General features: G+C 36.7%; 1 protein-coding gene across 1 annotated transcript; it reads left to right on the forward strand.

The window, feature by feature from the left end:
• Positions 1 to 8,626: 8,626 nt before the first annotated feature.
• LOC107773228 (NEDD8-activating enzyme E1 catalytic subunit-like) lies at positions 8,627 to 16,353 on the forward strand. The gene is made up of 9 exons (XM_075229524.1): positions 8,627 to 8,861; positions 8,964 to 9,127; positions 10,382 to 10,584; positions 12,781 to 13,013; positions 13,096 to 13,158; positions 13,263 to 13,319; positions 13,517 to 13,638; positions 14,117 to 14,234; positions 15,783 to 16,353. The coding sequence occupies exons 1-9, from the start codon at positions 8,763 to 8,765 to the stop codon at positions 16,068 to 16,070; spliced, it is 1,347 nt and encodes a 448-aa protein (XP_075085625.1). The 5' UTR covers positions 8,627 to 8,762; the 3' UTR covers positions 16,071 to 16,353.
• The last annotated feature ends 844 nt before the right edge of the window (positions 16,354 to 17,197 follow it).

The following is a 17,197-nucleotide window of genomic DNA, read 5'->3' on the forward strand; positions in this document are numbered from 1 at the left end:
TTTACTCTTCACGATCGCGAAACACAAAAGTTTTCAGCCCCAAAATTGCTCTTTGCGATCGCAGAAAACCAATCGCGATCGTGAAGAACAAACTCCCCAACTCTTCCAGACAACCTCTAGTATAATGGTCATAAAGTATTGTACAAAACTCCAAATTGCAAATGGTTTAGCTTTCTGAAAACTAAAAACCAAGGGCTATAACTTTTATTTGTTGTTCATCTCCCAATTCCTTATATATTTCTAGAAATAAGCTTTCAAAGTCAGCCCTATGCGATAAATATTTCCAAACTCTTCCCAGATAGCCTATAGTGTATCTATCATAATGTTTTGTACACAACTCCAAATGAAAAATGATTTACATTTATGAAAACTAGACACAAAGGGCTACAAGTTTTATTTTTAGATCATCTCAAAATTCCTTATAGATTTTGAGATATAAGCTTCCAAATTCGGGTTAGTGCAACAGAGATTTCCTCTACGCGATCGTGAAAAGGCTTCCGCGATCGCGATTCTCACTGTCCAAACAACAAAATTGATCTTCGCGATCGCGACCGTTTGTCCGCGATCGCGATGCATACCTCTGTGGCCAAAAACCAGCAACTAAAAATGGCCTAGAAATGGTCCGAAACCACTCCGAAACTCACCGGAGCCACTTGGGACCCCGTCCAACCACACCATCCAGCCCCATAACATAACACGGACCTGCTTGAGGCCTCAAATCACATTAAAGAACATCAAAACGACAAATCACACCTCAAATCAAAATCTATGAACTTTAAACTTTCAAATTCTATATCTTGTGCCGAAACACATCAAATCAATCCGGAATGGCTTCAAATTTTGCACACAAGTCATAATTGACATAACGAAGCTATTCAAATTTCTAGAATCGGATTCCGACCCCGATATCAAAAAGTCAACTCCCGGTCAAACTTTTCAAAAATTCAACTTTCGCTATTTCAAGCTTAATTTTACTACGGACCTCCAAATAATTTTTCGGGCACGCTCCTAAGTCCAAAATCACCCAACGGAGCTAACGGAACCGACGGAACTCCATTCCGGATCTTCACACATTTCCGACTATGGTCAAAATCCTAAGATTTAAGCTTACATTTTAGGGAGCAAGTGTCCCAAATTACCCCGAATCATCTGGTAACTGAATTCAACCGCGCACGCAAGTCAATACACATAATACGAAGCTGCTCAAGACCTTAAGTCGATGAACGGGACGTTAATTCTTAAAATGACAAGTCAGGTCGTTACATTCTCCACCTGTTAAACAAATGTTCGTCTTCAAACGTGCTAAAAATCTTTTTGAGGACTTTAAATTAATGAGTGTATTCTTACACACATACTTGTGGTGATTCTATGTTCCCGCAATTTAACACGGGTGCGACAACACCATCTCAATTGAGAGTATTTCTTTTCTCCATTCTTATAATCTTTAAAGCAAAAATCCCTAACTCTCCAATCATTTCTAAAATGCCTGATTTTTACTTCGACGCACGATATTAGTCTCAACTTGCTATAGCAACTCGTGCATATGCACACATCAACTTTCTTGATAGTGTTGAAGTACTCCGGGGTGTTACATTCTCCCCCGCTTAGGATCATTCGCCCTTGAATGAGAAGTAGAGTCCACCCTCAAACACATAATATAACGTTTCTCTCCTTTTGCTCATAACAATCTCCCAAATTTTTCTAACTCCCAAATTTTAATTTTTCAGAAATTTCGGCAGAGTTTTCCCTGTAAATGGGCCTATCCACCTGCGAGAGTAACACAAAAACAAATCCTAACAACACATCCATAATGTATATATCAATAGCATTAATCTCAACATTACAAGCATTGCATTATTATAATGATATCAGGACATGAAGCACATCATATGTATGCCCATCACCATATCTCTGGTCTTAAAAGCTGTTCATAGTTAATTCCAACATCATCAATTAATCTTATATTAACCAACACCTCGTTTCGAATTTTCACAACACTGACAACAGAATGTGAGGCATGTAGACCTCATAACTATTTACCCGACTTAACGAATCACATTTAACGCGACATGGACACTTACATCGTAGTCTAAAACTCAATAATTACAGCACAATTATGGCACGAAAACACATAAAGGAATTATCAATTAAGCCTAACAGGTATGACTCCATATTAATACTATAGTACAATTAATTTTACAAAGGGAGAATTTAAACACATAAACTTTCATCACAAGGATCTTGTCCTTATATAACTTCCACCGCGGCTTGTAGCCCAATTTAAATATTTCACATCATATAAAAATGCGAGGATCTCGTCCTCAACTCCGAATCACAAGTATTTTACACATTGTGCCAAATGAAATTTTTAATTTCCTTTCTTTCTTCTTTTCAATAAATTTCGTAAACAATATTTTTTTTTCTCAATACATAATGAACCCTCATACCAGTAGGGCATATAATTTATAAAATTGAATTCAATTATTCCGAAATCACATTGAAACCCACTGTAGAGAATAATAAAAAGTCACCTTTGGACTCATAACCCACAATAATGTACAAAACAAAAATGATACACACATGCTAACACCATAAAATCTCCCAACGGGGATAAATACGGGAGTGGAGTACAAATTCACTAATCCACCATATGTAAGGAGCATGAAAGGAGTTCTCACCTCGATAATCGGAATCGAATAAAAAATAAAAATAGTGATCCTTTTATTATAAATTAAATCATACCTGTAACTACACCATCTAGTGTATCGGCCTCAGCCAATTCATAGCAATTATATCAATGGGTCGGGCCTCCATCTCTTAGGCGCCCTCTACCCGCTTGTCCTCCACCACTAACTGGCTATGCACGTGGAGTATTAACTGGAATAAAGCTTGTAGCCTGAGTGTTTTGATGAAATCCACCCCTCCCAAGTCTGGGACAATTTCTCTTGATGTGCCTAGTATCACCACACTCAAAACAACCCCTTTACGGGTTCGGCTGCTCACACTGAGTCTGTGCCAGATAACTGGAATAACCATTATAGGAACCTTATGCCGGTGGTGCATTAAAAGAACTTACTGAAATATAAAATTATTAAGGGCGGGGGAATACCGCAAGTCTCAATATCATCCCATACAAATCTCAGCTCTTAATCATATACAAGTTTTGGAGAACCTTTCAATACCACATAAATACATCTCAGGTCAAAACTCATATAACATATGACCCCGCAATCTGATAATTGATAGTGGACTCCCTCACTTGGCTTGAAGCCATAGGACACATTAGGACACCGGTCATAAGACACCTCAAGCTATTTATTTGGTGCATGTCATCCTCGTGACAGTTAAACTCGCTTCCTCCAGTGCCTTGGTTGTGTATGTACCTTTCGCTAAATATAAATCCCATACGAACTACATAGTCTCTAATACCACCAACTATTTCAGATCTACATCCACCTCGTGACCCTACCACGATTGTGACAATTAGGAAATTACTTAAACCTTTTTAAGATCATACTTATCAACCAGATGACAGAACCTGTTGCACCCCCATGTGCACGACTGAATGGCCTCTCAATACTTCTGCATCCTCGATCTGGACGACACGTTATAACAACGGTTGAGCAACCCTGGCTCTCTTACAACCCCTATGTAGTATCACGAACCGTTGGCGCATAGTTGATACCGAGTGCGCAGTTTCATATACGAGTGGATGCAAAAGAACATAAGATATATGCTTCAAGTTGAATAAATGTCTCACGATAAGGAATGAAAGAAGTGAATTTTTTTTTACTAGCTCTGTAGCCTCTCGAAGATAAGTACAGACGTCTCCGTACCGATCCGCAAGACTCTACTAAACTCGTTCGTGACTCGTAGAACCTATGAACCTGGAGCTCTGATACCAACTTGTCATGACCCAAAATCCCACCACATGCGTCGTGATGGCACCTAGTCTTTAAGACTAGGTAAGCCGATTTTTATCACATTTTGAAGCCATTTTTTTTTGAATTAAATAAGTAACCAAAACTAACAACGAAATAAATATGAATATACAACCTCCCAAGACTGGTAGTACTGAGTCACGAACTCTAACTGAATATATGGAATAATCACGAGGACCGAATATACACTACTGTTTGATTAAAAATTAACAGTACAATGAAATGATAAGACTCCAAGGGACTGCGACGACCAAGCAGCTCTACCTTGAATCCTTACGATCCCGCTTTAACTCTACTCAAGTCCGATATCTCCAATACCTGATTCTGCACAAAAATGTGCAGAAGTGTAGTATGAGTACACCACGGTCAGTACCCAGTAAGTATCAAGACTAACCTCAGAGGAGTAGTGACGAGGTATAGTCGAGACACTCACTAGTTAAATAACTTGTGCAATATAGCATGAAAAAATAACATAAAACAAATAGCAGTAATAGCAACATCAATCAACTAGTGATTTAAACAACAAGGTAACATGAACATCATAAATATTGTTCAAACGAGTAATAAACACAGGTACAGCCAATTAATGAGGTCCTTCAAAATATACATCTTTTATTTAAGTTATTCAATAAAAATCTATAAAAGATAATCCTTTTCAATAAATATATTTCCGAATATAATTCTTTCAAGTAAATATCTTTCAAATATACTTCTTTTAAGTAAATATCTTTATAATATGATTATTTCAAATAAATATCTTTCTAATATAATTATTTCGAATAAATATCTTTCAAATATATTTCTCTCAAGTATCTTTATAATATAATTCTTTCAAATAAATAGCTTTCTAATATAATTCTTTCGAATAAAAGTCACCATGTGACGTCTCATTTGACTTTCCTGGCGTGAGGAATACATTCAACATATCACATCAAAGGGCACGACAATACCTTCGTGCACTTAGCACATTCTCACCCAATATATATATTTGATTCAAATCAATTGGCACGGCAACACCCTTCGTGCATTTATATCTTCCTCACCGTGTATACATATAATAGTACCAACGAGGTGGGAGAAATACCAATAACAATAAAAGAAATAAAGTGGAGGCACACATGAAGCAACAACGACTACAAGTCACATAGAAAACATAGGTGCACAATAACATCTCAAGATAAAGGCATGAATGTATGCACAACGAAACGATATCACAATATAATGTATGTCTCTCGTCCTCGCCTGCACGGAAATACCTTTCGTGCCATGAATATATGATAACATAAAAATAATTGCACGACATCACCCTTCGTTCTTTTACTCTCATCCTCACGTGATAATATAAATGAAATAGCACGGCATCACCCTTCCTGCTTTACACTCTCAAATGGCATGACATCACCCTTTTTGCTTCACACTCTCAAATGGCACGACATCATCCTTCGTGCTTTATACTCTTAAATAGCACGACATCACCCTTCGGGTTTTACACTTTTCCTTACCAAGCACATGCATATCATTAACAAGCAAGGTAGGAAGCATAAATAACATCAAGGAGAGTGTTTAAACCACAATACAATACAACAATTCATATCGCAATTTTTCACTGACCATAACCAAATTCCAAATATGTAGCAGAATCAATAAATTTGTCAACAAATAGCCCAAGGCTCCACACAACGTATAATAAACCTCAAAACAATCAACAGAGGTGAAAAATACTCAGTATAGGGCAACGCCTTCATTAGTCCAAATTTTTGATAATTATATTAACTCCTCAATTTAAACTTATTAATAAATATTTGCAGATAAAGGTTCCATCATGGATTTAATTCCAAGAAAATATAAAATCAATAAACACACGGAATTCACGTAAAATCCAAGTGAAAATAACACCAAATTTATTATATAAAATACAAACTTGACAAATAAGGAATGATGCATGATAATTCAAGGATTTACTAATGCCAACAATTATCTAATTTAATACATAAGAATTCCTAAAACTTTAAACCAATAAAATTTGCACATATAAGCCCGAGTACATACTCGTCACCTCGCGTACTCGGCTTCACATTTCACAAATGGCACATAAGACTCGATGCCTAAGGGGTAATTCCCCCACTCGAGGTTAAGCAAGATACTTACCTTTTTGAAGTTATGCCGATATTCCAAAATCGCATTCTTTATTGAATTGACCTCCAGACCGCCCAAATCTATCCAAATTAATTGTATAGCTTCATTAAAATTCATCGAAAATAATTCCGGATAATAATACGTCGGCTTAAAAAATTTATTCCAAAAAGTCAACAAAAGTCAACGCGGGACCTGCTCCTCGGAACCCGACACAATTTTTATGAAATTCGAACACCCATTCCGATACGAGTTCAACCATACCAATTTTATCGAATTCCAATAATAACTCGACCTCCAAATCTTAAATTTTCGTTTTTGGAAGATTTTGCCAAAATCTTGATTTCTTCTATTAAAATCCGAATTAAATGATGAATATAATCATAGATTCATGAAATATAAATACTTTAGTATATAGAACACTTACCCCAATCCATATGGTGAAAAGCGCCTAAAATATCGCTTCAATTCGAGCTCCATAGCTCCAAATGTGTTAAAAATGGCTAAAACTTTGAAATATAGCTATTGCCTAGGTATTTACTCTTCGCGGTCGCGAAACACAAAAGTTTTCATCCCCAAAATTGCTCTTCGCGATCGCGGAAAACCAATCACGATCGCGAAGAACAAACTCCCCAACTCTTCCATACAACCTCTAGTATAATGGTCATAACGTTTTGTACAAAACGCCAAATTGTAAATGGTTTAGCTTTCTGAAAATTAGAAACCAAAGGCTATAACTTTTATTTGTTGTTCATCTCCCAATTCCTTATATATTTCTAGATATAAGCTTCAAAAATTAGCCATGTGTGACAAAGATTTTCAAACTCTTCCATGATAGCCTATAGTATATCCATCATAACATTTTGTACACAACTCCAAATGATAAATGGTTTATATTTATGAAAACTAGATACAAAGGGCTACATCTTTCATTTTTGGATCATCTCAAAATTCCTTATAGATTATGAGATATAAGCTTCCAAAGTTGGGTCAGCGCAACCGAAATTTTCTCTACGCGATCGCGAAAAGGCTTCCGCGATCGTGATTCTCACTGTCCAAACAACAAAATTGCTCTTTGCGATCACGACCGTTTGTCCGCGATCGTGATGCATACCTCTGTGGCCAAAAACCAACAACTAAAAATGGCCTAGAAATGGTTCGAAACCACTCTGAAACTCACCCGAGCCACTCGGGACCCCGTCCAATCAGACCATCCAGTCCCATAACATAACACAGACCTGCTTGAGGCCTCAAATCATATCAAAGAACATCAAAACGACGAATCACACCTCAAATCAAAATTTATGAATTTTGAACTTTCAAATTCTATATCCTGTGCCGAAACACATCAAATCAATCTGGAATGACTTCAAATTTTGCACACAAGTCATAATTAACATTACGAAGCTATTCAAATTTTTAGAATCGGATTCCGACTCCGATATCAAAAAGTCAACCCCCGGTCAAACTTTTCAAAAATTTAAGTTTCGCCATTTCAAGTTTAATTTCACTACGGACCTCTAAATAATTTTTCGGACATGCTCCTAAGTCCAAAATCACCCAACGGAGCTAACAGAATCGACGGAACTCCATTCCGGATCTTCACACATTTCCGACTATGGTCAAAATTCTAAGACTTAAGCTTCTGTTTTAGGGACTAAGTGTCCCAAATCACCCCCAATTATCCGATAACTGAATTCAACCGCGCACGCAAGTCAATACACATAATACGAAACTGCTCAAGACCTTAAGTCGCTGAACGTGACGTTAATTCTTAAAATGACAAGTCGGGTCGTTATAATTGTCATAGATTGGCACAACAACTTTGGCAGATGTTTTCTTCTGTTTATAGAGAAGGGCAAAGTCGCGTGAGTTTAATGAGAGAAAAGTTGGTAGATATGGATTAGTTGATCATAATAACAGTAAATGAGTTTTTTTTTTATAAAATACAAAAGTTTAGGGCAATTTTGATTTTTTTACAAAACCAAACGACAATATTTTGGATAAAAAACAACTCTCGAGTTGGTTTTGGGATTTGCAAATTTTTCAAAATATGAATAAAATCTATAAACAAACAAGTATTTGCCAAAAAAAATAAAATAATTTTTTTTGACAAAATCTATGGCCAGGAGCTTTAATCTTTTGGCTTAATTTTATCTCAACAAAATTTAGTATATTCCCCCCTTTTGATACACCAGTAAAACTTCGATTTGGACACCTTCAAACCTATTAATCCTAAAAGAAACTAACTATGAGGGCGTTTGGACATAAGAATGGTAAAATTCCAAAAAAAGGTGGAAAAAAAATTCAAGTGAAAATGGTATTTGAAATTTAGTGGGCGTTTGGACATAAGAATTGTAAAATTCCAAAACAGGGTGAAAAATATTTTATTTTGAGCTACCTTAGTTAAAAAAGTACAAATTAAAATACGTTGTATAAATTTCTACTAATAAATATATCGTTTTTTAAGTATATCCTTTGTATTTCTAATCCATCATTCTTTTTCGCATACAAAATAAGTTGAAGTCCTTTTTTTTTTTTTTTTTTGAAATACAACAATTGTGTTTTTCCTTTTCTCGACAAGTGCATCATTTGCTTGCAATAAGGGGGAAGTGCGACTAAAGACCTGCGTAAAGTGGAAGCTAGTAGGTCCAACATAAACGCGAACTTCTCCCTTTCGCTGCTCCGATGGCGGATTCGACATCACAAAGCAGATCAAGGGACCTCGACAAGCTCCTTCTCCGCCCCGGAAATCTCGTTGGGCCGACCTTCGAGGCCGGTACGGAGGTAAAATCCCCCATCCAAAACCCTACTCCTTTTTTTTTTTAAGTCGATCATGTTGCAACTAATCGACGAATATAATATTGATCGCTTGTATTCTTTTAACAGTTGAGAGATGATTTAAAGGAGTATGTAAGAGTGTTAGTGATAGGTGCTGGTGGATTAGGTTGCGAATTGCTTAAGGATTTGGCTTTCTCAGGATTTCGTAACCTCGAGGTCATTGATATGGACCGAATTGAAGTTACCAATCTTAATCGCCAGTTTCTCTTCAGGTGCCGTAATATTTTTCGTTTTTAAACTATGCAATTCGACATTTTTGTTGAATTTGTAATGTGTGTATTATTGAAGTGGTTTGTATTGACTGATTTTTGGCCTCACGTTCTTTTCTGATAGCAATTTCCTTTTCCTATGCAAATTCAGCTAAAAAAAGTACATTGTGAAATCAAAAGAAATAATAGGCGATACAAACTAGTTAGAATTATTAAGTATGAGATTTTTGAAACAATCTAGTTTTAGAAAACCTGTAGTTTACTTTAAAGAACACATTATGTAGTAGCCCAAGGGCTTAGTTCAAGTGGCAAAGGTTGAGGGACTTGTGACTTAGATCACAAGTTTTTGTTTTTATTTTTTAATAACCATGGTGTCCGGACGAGCTTGCGCGCAGCTTGACTAAATCCACGGGATACATGCTACCTTCCACTAGAGGTAATTCTATCCACCAAGGATTGGACAGATGAGAAGAAATCACCTAGTGTTTTTGTCTCTGCTGGGATTTGAACTTGAGACCTCAAGTTCTCAACCCATTTCATTGACTACTAGGCCACACCCTTGGGTGCATTAGTTCAAGTGGCGGAGGTTGAGGGACTTGTGACTTAGAGTGACTTAGATCATAAGTTCTAGCCCTGTGCCATGCAAAGTAAGCCTGGAATTTAAATATAGAAGAGTAGAGGGGCGGGCCCATTATCCCCAAGTTTCGAAGGCTGTGGTTGGTCCTATGAGTTGACTCACACGAATTTCTCGGTCTTAATAGAATAGAGGAATACATTATAAAGTAGTGTAATAAAGTTACCAATCTCAATTGCTAACTTTTATTCAGGTGCGGAGTAATTTTTGAGTTGCATCGTTTTCTGAATTTATGCAATTCGAACTTATGGTTAAATTCTCATTGTTGAAATTGTAATTTTTATTCACTTCTTCAAAAAGGCACTTTAGGGTTACAAAACCCAAGATGAAGTGAATGGTGTGGGATGGTGCACAGAGCATTTTCATTCGTGTAGCTGTTATTTTCGAGGAGGATAATGTCCTTCTCCCTGTTTATGAAAGGAGGGTTTATCCTTCTTCCATTTTGTAGTTTCTAATGTATGATTATAGCTATGTACAAGTATATGATCCTTGAGTCTACTTTCACTTTGGATTTAGGGTATAGATGTATCCCCTTAGCTTTTTGCTTGCAGGCACAATTTGTTTTATAAATTTTAGCAACAATATGTTTATTAGTGTTTCTTCTTATAGTTCTTCCTATGTAGACTTGAAGATGTAGGGAAACCAAAGGCAGAAGTTGCTGCTAAAAAAGTGATGGAGAGAGTCAATGGTGTAGATATCAAGCCACATTTCTGTCGGATTGAGGATAAACCAATAAGCTTCTACAGTGATTTCCAAATTATTGTTCTTGGTCTTGATTCTGTCGAAGCTCGAAGCTATATAAATTCTGTAGCTTGCGGCTTTCTAGGTTTGTCTTTTCTACTTATGCTTTTCAAACAAGTTGCATGGGCTGCATTGGCTGTTCAAATTATATTCTGAGTAGTTTACTTGAATGCTTATGCGTTGTGCCCATTCTTTTACAAAAGTTTCTGATTGAGTAGTAGTAGATTATTAGATTTTTTCTGTTTGATTGTCCAACCACTCATCCCTTCTCTCCTGTCATCTTGTTGCTGATCTTGAAACAATGTGGGTGAATGGGAAGGTTGTAAGTGATACTTCTTCGTAAAATGCAAAACCACCTTTTTTCTTTCTTTGATGAATAAAATGGAAAGCCATTCTTTTTACTGTGGAACATCAGATCCTTAGGCTTCTAGCTAGATGTGTTCTAGATGAATAAAGATTGGGCCCAGATCAACAATGAGACAAGTATATATCCATTTCTATTTTCCCGTTACCATTTATGGTACATGCTTATTGAAACCAGTTTCTATAACTTCTATAAGAGGCCAAAATTGAAGTAAGAAAAGGAGATAAATGCAAAGTAACAGATATTAGATTCTAGTATGAAGATAGAGTAGTTTGACTTGGATATTTGTCTAAGCATCAAGATGTAAAAATGAAATATATGAGGCCCCACATGCTTGGATTTGCACAAAGACGCTTCTTCCATCTTATGTTGCTCATATTTGTATATCTGTATCATCAACTAGACATATAAGAGTGTTCAACTTTGAAGATAACGTGCAAATACTGAAATAAGTAACATACTAAACAGTTTCCAATGGAAAAAACCAAGTGTACATACATGAGAGAAAAAGTATGCATCATTTAATGTTCTTCTTTCGCCGACCCCAACTTGTTTGGGACTGAGGCGTAGTTGTTGTATTTAATGTTCTTCTTTCACGGCTGTTTCTTATTTATTCTGTTGTTGTTTGCATTTGACTTTGAAAGGGAAAACACTGACTAAAGAGCAAATGGGGACTATTACTTGTACTTATACAGTCAGAGTACTGACGTGATATACGCAGTTTTATCAAATAATCCTTGGGGAAGGGGGACCTTTATCAAAACCCTCAAATGAAAGTGAGATGATATTTTAGTCCTGAAAACCTTAATGTGGTTAAACTAAGGGGCTGTTATATTAGGATTTTATTGTTTAAAACGTGTCCAGATTTTGCGAATTGCTTCTAGTTGTTTATGCGTGTATGTATTAGATAACTGGCAGCTAACTAACAGATATGGACCTCATTACCGACGACCTAACATAATTAAATAAACTAAAAGGAGCCTTAGCATTAGAAAAGAACTAATATATAATATTTTCCAGATCACTACTAATCAATCTCTCGTGTAAGTGTTTGTTTAATTAAATTTTGTACAAAATATGACCAATCAAAAATTTGCATAAACCATGAGAAGTGATCTGATCATAAGGAGGAGAAAAGTGATATTATGATTAAATTGGTGCAACTAAAATATGGAACTGAAACCGATCTCAACTCCTGTGCAGTTTGGATTGGCCGTAACTGGCCCGTTACTGTCCAAGAGTGGTCTTTAGCCTCAGGGCCAGAGTGGCCCATACCAACCTGTGACCTCCAACCCCCAAAACGTCTAGCCCCCAAAGATAAACAGGAATGTCATTGACATCAAGGTTGGAACCCTTGTTATAAGTTGAAGACCATTAACTGTTACGTCAACCAATTTCTTAGTCAAACTGCTCCTATTTTTAAAACACATTTTAATTTTGTGGTACAAAATTGATTCACAAATTCAATGATCATATTAAAATTGACAGTCTTATAGAACTATGGATGTATTTGAACTTCTGAGTGCTATCAGTTTATTTGATTTTGAAATGTAACTCTGAAATTCTCTTCCAATTTTGGGGAGATGCAAACTGAGAGGGAATGGATCTTTTTTTCCCCAATTTACTCCACTTTTGCAAGCTTGAACCAGCCCTTTTATTGTATAGGAAAACCAAATTGATTAAACAGACAAGAATTAAGAAGATACCGAAGTAAGGAGGGAGAGATGGATCTGATTGAATAAATTTTAAATAAAGATATTCAACTAACTAGGCATTTTCAGAAGCCAAAGTGTGGGTTGCAGCTCCTTCAGACCATGGGGAAATGTGTCTCATGCTCCTGGCTAGTTTTCATACTTAGTGGAAGGAGGTCGGTGAACGTGCACTAGATTTAGCTCATCCATCTGACATTATGTGTAGAGTACGATTCTGATGATAACCCACGAGAAGAGACAATTAAGCCTATGGTTGATGGTGGGACTGAAGGATTCAAGGGCCACGCAAGGATTATAATGCCAGGTGTTACCCCCTGCTTTGAGTGTACAATTTGGCTCTTTCCCCCACAAGTGAAGTTTCCATTATGTACTCTTGCTGAAACTCCAAGAACTGCTGCTCACTGCATTGAGTATGCACATCTAATCAAATGGGATGAGGTAAGTATTGAACTTCCCAGCCCTTGGTTTTCCATGCTTCTAGACCAACTGCACTGTTTTTCACCCCAGAAGTTTTATGCAGGTTCATAGTGGCAAAACTTTTGATCCAGATGACCCTGAACACATGCAATGGGTGTATTCAGAGGTTAATTTATGCTCTTTGCTTTCTCCATTCCTAGTACTTAGACGTATGCTACATTTCTCATGTTTCCTTTCTCAATCCTCGACTTCTCTGATCATGTGCTTTAGGCTGTTAAGAGAGCAGAGCTCTTTGGAATTCCGGGAGTTACCTATTCTTTGACCCAGGTAAGCTCATGGTATGGAAGTTTTAGCCTTCTGTAGACAACTAGACATCCTCCTATAGATATGGCCAAACAAAGTATTATTTCATTATGCATTGAGGTGAGAACCTATCTACTCCAGCCATATTAGGCTGGTATAGTGGTTTTGTGCAGTCATGTGTTCTCAGTTCATATTGAATAATCTTTCTTTATTGCTTACAGGGTGTTGTTAAAAATATCATTCCTGCTATAGCATCCACCAATGCTATAATTTCTGCTGCCTGTGCTTTGGAGACCTTGAAGCTTGTCTCTGGATGCAGCAAAACTTTATCAAATTACTTGACGTAAGTCTGTTTAAATCCTAATTTACTTAGCTCCGCCACTGTTGCAGGTTGTGTCTTTATGAATCCATGATCTTATCGTCAACATTTGCACTTTAATTTGATAACATCTTGAAGGTTAATCTTTCCTTATGACTTCTTCAACAGAAATGCAATTATGTACTTGTGATTCATTTGAAATTAAGAACTAAGTTATCCTGAAGCAATAGAAGTCTTAGTTTCCTGTCTTCTCTGTTAATGTCTTGTATCTTGCTTTCTGTTTGATTAATGAGTTGTTTACTTTGTTTATGCCTGTTACATTATGTTAGGATTTTTTACCCTAATTTGTATTCCATGGTTCTCCCCTTGCAACAGCTCATCTGCGTTCCTCTTCTTCTCTCTCTCTTTTTTTTTTGCATTATCATTACTTACGAATTGAATTTCCCTTTAAAACATTTGGCTAAGCTCTGTTGACTTATGTGGAATTCTGTACCTGTTGAAGGTACAATGGAGTTGAAGGTCTGCACACCAAAGTGACCGAGTTTGTGAGGGACAAAGAATGTCTTGTTTGTGGTCCTGGCGTTCTCATTGAGTTAGAAGCTTCAGTTACTTTGAAAAAGGTTCTTGTTCTTTTTATTTCCCAGCTCTTTAAGATTACTAATCACTCACAAGATTGTTCAGTAAAACACTAAGACACCTCCTCAGCAACTTTTTGATATATCATATCTCAAAAGCAGCTAATAGAGTGCTTCCTAATCTACATTCAGAAAAAAGAAACCAGCTGAACTGGGGAAGAACGTCCCAGTATTGACCTTGTTAACTTATCGTGCATGTTTCAATGTGTCCTTGATATGACTGTTCTTTTGAGGCTTGAGAATAGAACTCGGCTGAAATACTGGAGTTAGTAGTATCAAAAAAGAGAATAGAATTCGGCTGAAATACTGGATTTAGTATGTTGGCCACCTAACTATATTAGGTCACTCCTGATAATGATCATGAGTGGTGTTACTGCTGTCACTACAGGCAAAGTAGTGTCAAGACCAGATAAGCTTCATGAAGCGGAGTAGTAGGAACTAGGAACAAGCAAGAAATCCTAAGGTCCCTAGAACCTGTTGAAAGAAAAGGGAAAAACTTGTCATGAAAGTTTGAAAATGTCTGAAAATCACTGTATACAGCCTCAAAGACAGAAAATTGGTAATCTTAATTATGAAAATATTTCGTTTCTTAACCACCCAATATAATATTATTAAACCCATCTAAAGAAGGATAATTGTAAAAGGAAATAAAGCAGAAATTGGAACTTATGAGATAACTTGGCAACTGCAGCAATTACATTAAACAATAATCAAAGTATGGCACCCTTGAAACAAGAATCTCTCGTACAGCAGATAAGTTGGAAGTTCCTTTTTTTTTTTGAGAATGGTAACAGTTATATTAAAAACACAGCACAAAAGCTGTGCTGGTAAGTGGTAACTATTTACAGATTCCAGAAAGTAATCAAAAACCTATCTTTGCTCTTCTTACAAGGATTTTATAATGTCTAAAATGGATTCTTCATCATTTACATAGTTTTCTTTATACCAAAAATGAAAAAGCAGAATACAATTCGTTGGAAGTTCCATTTAGATGCTTCAATGTTCTTTGTGCTGTTCATAGTAACTTCCTGGTATGGATTGCTTGTAGTAAAAGTTGGAATGATCACATAGGACATGATCATACTCTCGGTTGGATAAAAGCTTAATTAAACTATCTTTTGAACAATTGAATAAGCATAAGAGAGGAGAGACCTTCTTATTTGGGGGGGAGGGGTAATATTTATGTTTCTGTCGGAGTTCACTACTCCCGCTGATTTGCCCTTTATGATGTCTGGAAGATCTGTGACTGTGTGCAACATCTCATTCACATAGTTTCTCTGTGTTGAAAGCTGGAAATTGCTAAAGAACTTTCGGAATTACTCTCTCTGATACATTGAGGTATCTGCCATAAAAATCTCATGGGAAGATACCTATATTGAAGACCATATAAATTGATGCACTAACTTCCTGTCAATTTCGCCTTATTGTTTGAGCATGTTAGACATTCTACCACGACAAAAGGGTAATAAATGGATTGGTTGGTGATACAAGTAATAATGTTTGAGCTTTCGTCTCTTTTCTGGTGTTGTGCAGTTCATTGGTCTGCTAGAAGATCACCCTAAGCTACTATTAACTAGAGTAAGTGTGACGTATCGAGGGAAGAATCTGTACATGCAAGCACCACCAGTACTGGAAGAGATGACTCGATCGAATTTGGATTTACCATTGTTTGAGCTTATGAGCAGAACTCCAAGGGACATTGTTCATGTTACTGGTACAGCCGGAAAAGGAGATACAAAGCAATCATGTTCAAGGAAATTACGTGTTGTTTTCAAGGGAATTGATGGAGTTACAGATATGGACATGGCTGGTGGAGCTTAATTTTCAGTTATCCATTAGCCTTTTACTTGTTTCTGGTAAGCCTACTTCTTCTTTCCTTCCTCTAATTTTTCTCTAGTTCAACGCATGAGCAAAATGCAGTAACTGACGAGGTTGATAGGGAATACCTCCATTTTTGTAACTCTTTCTTATCATGTGGACGTAAAAATTGGTGAATTATCACCAACATGTGAAATGAAATGAGAGAGTTCTACAATTCGTAATCTTTACTTGAAATTTGTCAAAATACTTTAACTTCAGATCAATATGATACTAATTTTCTTCATTGCTTCTCAAAATTATCTGCTATAGACGCGATCAAGCATAGGCAACTAATATAGGTAAGAAATCGCCAAGTTGAATGGAGAAATTGCTGTTATTGCAGTACTTGGCTGATGCTTCTTAACTGTTTAATCCTAAAGCCGTGATTATTCAACTCTTATATGCTGGGTGGATGGTCTATTGATTGCTGAGGCACAGGCACCTTCTCTATGCTTGTTATTGGATCGTTTTTTCGTTTCATTTATACGTTTGTATGTATCGTAAATCTCCTTTTTAGATAGTCTAAAGACTGAGTTGAGCTGCAGACCCTCTTTGTACATACTTTTGACAGCCTCGGGTTTAAAAAATAGTACTCCGTACTAGTAATGATGATAATGAGCTGCTCGACTTCTATCTTATCGATTCATAGAAGAAGTGTTAAATGAAAGAGTAAATGATTTGTCATAAAAGGGGGAAGGACCAAGCTGTTGACCTTGGACAGGTATAATTGGACGTTAATGAAATATAGCAGTCGCAGATGCAGAGAATGGGCGTTTTTTCAATCTTGGTAGAAATATTGCCAAGTAGTACTTTATCCACCACTCAACTAACTTATCCAAAATTCAAGTCCGAAGGTCCTCCCCCCCCCCCCCCCCCCGAAAACCCCACCCCACCTCGAAAAGGAAGGGGACATTTGGAAGGGTGGTGGTGATAAGTATGTGATCTTGCAATTGTCTCCAGTCGAACATTCTAATCCGACAAATCTGAAAAAGAAATAGATCTAAAAATGGATTTCGAGATCTGTTCTATTTTAATGTTTCTTTCTTGCAATGTTACTTGTCATAAAGACAACACATGGTTTTGCAGAT

Source organism: Nicotiana tabacum, chromosome 14, assembly GCF_000715075.1.
Source record: "Nicotiana tabacum cultivar K326 chromosome 14, ASM71507v2, whole genome shotgun sequence".
NCBI lineage: Eukaryota > Viridiplantae > Streptophyta > Magnoliopsida > Solanales > Solanaceae > Nicotiana > Nicotiana tabacum.